Genomic DNA, 4,861 nt, shown 5'->3' with positions numbered 1-4,861 from the left:
TTTTTTTTTTTTTTTTTGTAAGGGGAAAAATGAAAATGGAAAAATCAGAGCTTAAAATAAAACTCAAGATTTGTACTTTATTATGTTGTGTAATTTTCTTTTACTTCGAATTGATATTATAAAACTGGTATTGAAAAAAGTATCGTTCAGGAACCTGTATCGAAGTGAAGGTATCTGTGTTGGTACCGGCACCGAAAATTTTTGAACAATACCCAGCCCTATGCACCTCTAGTTTTTTTTCTTTAGGATACAAGAAGTTCATAAAGACTCTGACGTATCTTTAATTTAAGGATTTGTAAAATTGCTTGACTATTTTTTATGCAGTGTAAATGTCCATAAGCCTGATATATCAGTGACAATTCTTATTGATTCACAACTTCTTCATAGGCTAAGCCCATTAGTGTGTTATCAGCTTCTGTGGGAATACAAACTGTTTTTTTTTCATACTAGGACACCTTTGGAATAAAAATCGCTGAGCTGTTATACAACAATAGCTCTGTTTGCTGTTTACATCCACTCAGCATTTAGGAGTTTGATTGTTTTTGTGTCTCTGTGAATTCAAATTTTAGCTCCTACTTTGAGGCCAGGTCATCAGGCTTGAGCCCACCGGCATGGCCATCTGAGTCACTGAGTGCGCCCTCATCCTCCTCATCACCAACCATCCTGTAAACAGACAAACAAAAGGGGGACAGGGACAACCAGAGGTCATCAGGACAGATGGACAAAGGAAGACAAGTTACAAATATAAAAGAAGAGTTTCCAACTGCAAAAATCTATTTGACAAGAATTCAACTGAATTTATGAAGATAATCTGATTCGGTTCAATTCAGTTGCTGGATTTTATGGAAGCCGACTGCAAAATTACACATCCTGAGTTTAATCCGATGCTAATAGCTGAGCGGCTCACTTAGCATGTATTCACACAGCGCTTCACTTTCTGCTTTATGTTTCGTTGCCTAATCCACATTAGATTTTCTCCTTTTTTCAGAAAAATAAAAGGTTTAAAAAAACAACAACCTATAATTACTTTTATCAAAGCTAGAAACAAAGGAAAACATCATGTATGCAAGTATTGACCGCCTTTTTCCAACAGTGAGCTGAAGGAGCTTTTGTAGCAGTGCACCTGTTTCTAAGCAGTCTCTACAGATCTGACTGGACCTCCTAACAGAGCCACACATTTGTTATCTTGACTGCGTGGTTTGGGTAGTTTTACTTTTTCCAAGATGAAGCTGTGCTCCAGATCATATTCGTCTAGTTTAGCTTCTCTCCATTGGCTTCCTGTTAAACCCAGAATAGAATTTAAAATCCTCTTTCTCACATATAAAGCCCTAAATAACCAAGCACCATCTTATGTCAGAGATCCGATTTTGCCTTGTGTTCCTAACAGAGCACTTTGCTCTCAATCTGCAGGTTTACTGGTGGTTCCTAGAATTTCTTCAAGCAGAATGCTCTTTTAGTTATCAGACACCCTGTCTACCTTAATAAAGCTTATAGAGTGCCTCAGGTTATGCTGCTATAGACTTAGGCTGCTGGAGGACATTGGGACCACTTAACATCATTCTATCTTTATTTTCTCTCCACTGCTGATGCATGTGGTGTGACGGATTACTGCAAACTCAACAGCACAATGCAAGCTAAGGTCTACTGTCGCCTCATGCTAATCCTGCACAGTGAATAACATCGTGCAATCAGCTGGTTGACATGAACATCCGCTATATAAATTAACTAAATTGAATGAAATCCAGTTTAAGGTATCGAGAGCTCTGGAGCTATTTATCCTTATGTGGTTACAGCCTTCTTCCTTTCAACTCTGCTCTCAGTTGCTGCAGTAAAAAGCCTGATCAGTAAAGTGCTGATTGTCCCTCTGGAAGTTTTCCTTCACCCCATAAAGCAACAGGGGAGCTCAAGTGGCGTTTCCACCACAGAAAGAATTGTAGGATCTCCATTTCTGGGTTCTTAAACTTTACATAGACAGGGTGTGCCTTTATACTGTGAATCAGGAAAAAACATTTTCTTTTCTTTTGGCCCATTATGAGGTTTCTATGTGTGTAGAATTATTCAAATGTGGAAAATATCCCAGATACGCTGCATTTATACTATCCCCTCCACTTCAATATATTCTTCAAAAATCACCAAAAGAGGAGATATAAAAAAGTGAAATATGTAATTAATGTTAACAAAAAAAAAATGTTTTAAAACTTGTTTAAATCAGGTGAATATTTTCTGTATTTCATCTGAGCCCTTTAACCTGTTATAAGGTGTGCTGGGTTCATCGATCTTCATCAGGCCGTAGTCTTTGTCCGGAGGATGGTATGTCGCCAGGATATTCATCTCATCCCATTTGGCAGATTTCTTTCTGTAAAGAGATTAAAGAAGAGGAAACAGAGGATGACATCGATACACAGAAACCTAAGGGACGAGAAAGTCCTGATGTAATCTAGAGCAGAACGCGGCCCAGTTTTGAATCAAACTGCACACATTTAGGAACACATGGATAAAAGCCCAGATATGTCACTAGCACAACAATTATTCAACAATCTTTATTTTTCTTCCTTTATCAAATGTGAGACTTTTTTTTATTTACACTGTTGCTATAGTATTTTAAGTTGGACATTTTTCTGTTTTTGTTTTTTAACACAAATATAAATTCAAAAGCAAGTGGCAATGAATTTTTTTATGGGTCAGGAAAACATCTCAGCTAGCACAATTCCCTTCAAATCATTCAAGGAAAAAGGTTGAAAACTTAATGAGAAACAGGAAAGCGATGGGGGACGGGAGAAGGATGCTAAATCTTCCACCGCCTGCTGCCAGGAAGCCTTGAATAAACCTCCTCTCAGCATCAGAGCTGATCCGTTCAGAGTAAATAGAGTTAACATGCTGCAAACTGATGCTCAAGAAGGAGCTTCAACAAAGAATGTTTTCCTCATTACGTTTCACATTTCAGCTTAATGAGCAGCTCGGTTTTGTCACTACATGCTCAACAGCTTAGCGCAAGAGCCACAAAACATCTGGTTAGACAAAAAAAAAAAAAAAGATGCATCAGCAAATCAACCAGAGGAAAACGCGTTTGTTTCTGTGAACACTGCAAGAAAATGTAGTTGTTTTATTTCAAAGTTATCAAAAATCAAACACGTTAAGTTTGAATTGTTGAGTGTTAACCTGTCAAACCCCTCCTATAATGAGAATCTGTTGGAAAAAGTCCATCCTGGTCTCGATTCCATTACTATAAGGAAGAAGGAAAAACATCAGAAACGATGATTTTTCCGTTTTAAAGCGTTTACAAATAATAACTCAGAATGCATCAACATTACACTGGTAAAATATTTACCAATATAGACACGTTACACATAGTTGGAAAGCTTAGATTCTCCTCAATTCAACCACAAAGTTAATTTCATGGACACATCGAGCACACAAGCACAATTTACACAGATATAGCAGCATGTGAGAAATGTACCATGACAAAGCAGCATGTCTTCATTACTGCTGTTCAAAAAAGACCTATTATTTTCTAGCATAAAAAAACAATAACTTTGAGTCTTGTTTGAACTGATGCAGGTTGGGTGTTTTACTCACCCAATTTTCATGTATATATTCAGAAACTAGAGGGTGTTAGCTTTCAAATTAGGTATTGCACATATAATTTGGGTTTACAGTTCCTAAGTTATTTGCTTTTCCATTTGGGTATGCAAAATAGGCGAGAATTTCCCAAAATGAGGTGGATGTTAAGAGGTTAAAGAACTTAAATGACAGTTTGATGCAATCATAAACCAATTAGTCTTTAGATCAATTTGCAAATTTCAGTCAAATTTAGATCTCTAAATTAAATGGTGGGGGCGTAAAAAATGTTTTATTGACATATATTCCTCTTCCAATTAGCATTTAAATGAATAAGAGTTATCCATCAGAACAACTGAAAGATAATGAAGGAGCACCTGCATCTGCCAAATAAAAAAAAAATATACACCAACTCCTTGACGGCACTAAAAATAGACCTCGCTCTCTTACGCAGTGAGGTCTACCTCTCCAGGGCGGCCAACAGCTGGCGACATCACACCACAGGGAAACTCATTAAACAGAGTGAGTCCGCTCTGAGAGCTGAGCTGCACTATCAGGTAGCTCCGTCAACGTACGGCGAGGAAAGGTCGAGCCCTGAGTCTCCGCACAAAAACACAGCACGCGCCGTTTGCTTTGAGAGGCGCAAAAATCCGCTCCTTCCAAATACAGCATGCAGCCAGGAGACAATTGGTGTCAGCAAGAGCCGGAGGGAAAAGCTCATCAATTTCACATCGGAGCCTCGGATCTCACAGCGAGGCGCAGATCTCATCAAATATGAACAGTTTCCTGGTGTGCTGTAAATATTTAAAGAAGCCAAATCTTCTGACAGACTGGCAATTAAGTCTAGAAAATAATAAAGTCTAGATTTTAATTATGTTTGACAGTAGACACGTACATATGTTTAAGGTATGCGTGGCTTTTTGAAGGAGTAGGTCTAAGAAACATTTTTTTAAAGTCTATATTAAAGTCTCCTTTTTAGAAACATTCTGCTCCAGTTTTCTTTCTCAGCCAATGTTGTTCCCAATGTTGGATAACTTTTTCAAAGTAAGCTGTAACCTTAAACTTTTCTCAGATTATGAAAATCAGAATCACTGTCAGTGCAAAAGCTCACCACAGAGAAAGGAGAGATTCAGGTTTCATGGAGCCAACCATTAAATATGCATTACTACGTGTGAGTCCTACAGTTCACCATTAACTACCTGAATAAGAGCAGATACCAGGAGAGCTGACATGGGTAATCCACAGAACACAGAAAAAGCCCGACTTTGGCCTGACCGGCTAAAGCAAGAACATTGCATCGATA

General features: G+C 38.1%; 1 protein-coding gene across 1 annotated transcript in view; it reads right to left on the bottom strand.

Moving 5' to 3' along the window:
- The window catches only part of ppp1r2 (protein phosphatase 1 regulatory inhibitor subunit 2), a 27,731-nt gene that overhangs the window by 13,512 nt on the left and 9,358 nt on the right, over positions 1-4,861 (bottom strand). The window contains exons 2-3 of the mRNA XM_015376671.1: positions 2,249-2,356; positions 577-663 (exon numbers count right to left, since the gene is read on the bottom strand). Coding sequence (XP_015232157.1) covers positions 577-663; positions 2,249-2,356 — 195 coding nt within the window. The remainder of the gene's footprint in view (positions 1-576; positions 664-2,248; positions 2,357-4,861) is intronic.

Source organism: Cyprinodon variegatus, unplaced genomic scaffold, assembly GCF_000732505.1.
Source record: "Cyprinodon variegatus isolate N-32 unplaced genomic scaffold, C_variegatus-1.0 Scaffold138, whole genome shotgun sequence".
In the NCBI taxonomy this organism is placed as follows: domain Eukaryota; kingdom Metazoa; phylum Chordata; class Actinopteri; order Cyprinodontiformes; family Cyprinodontidae; genus Cyprinodon; species Cyprinodon variegatus.
The sequence above is the reverse complement of the archived record's forward strand: the minus strand, read 5'-3'. Positions and strand labels throughout refer to the sequence as shown.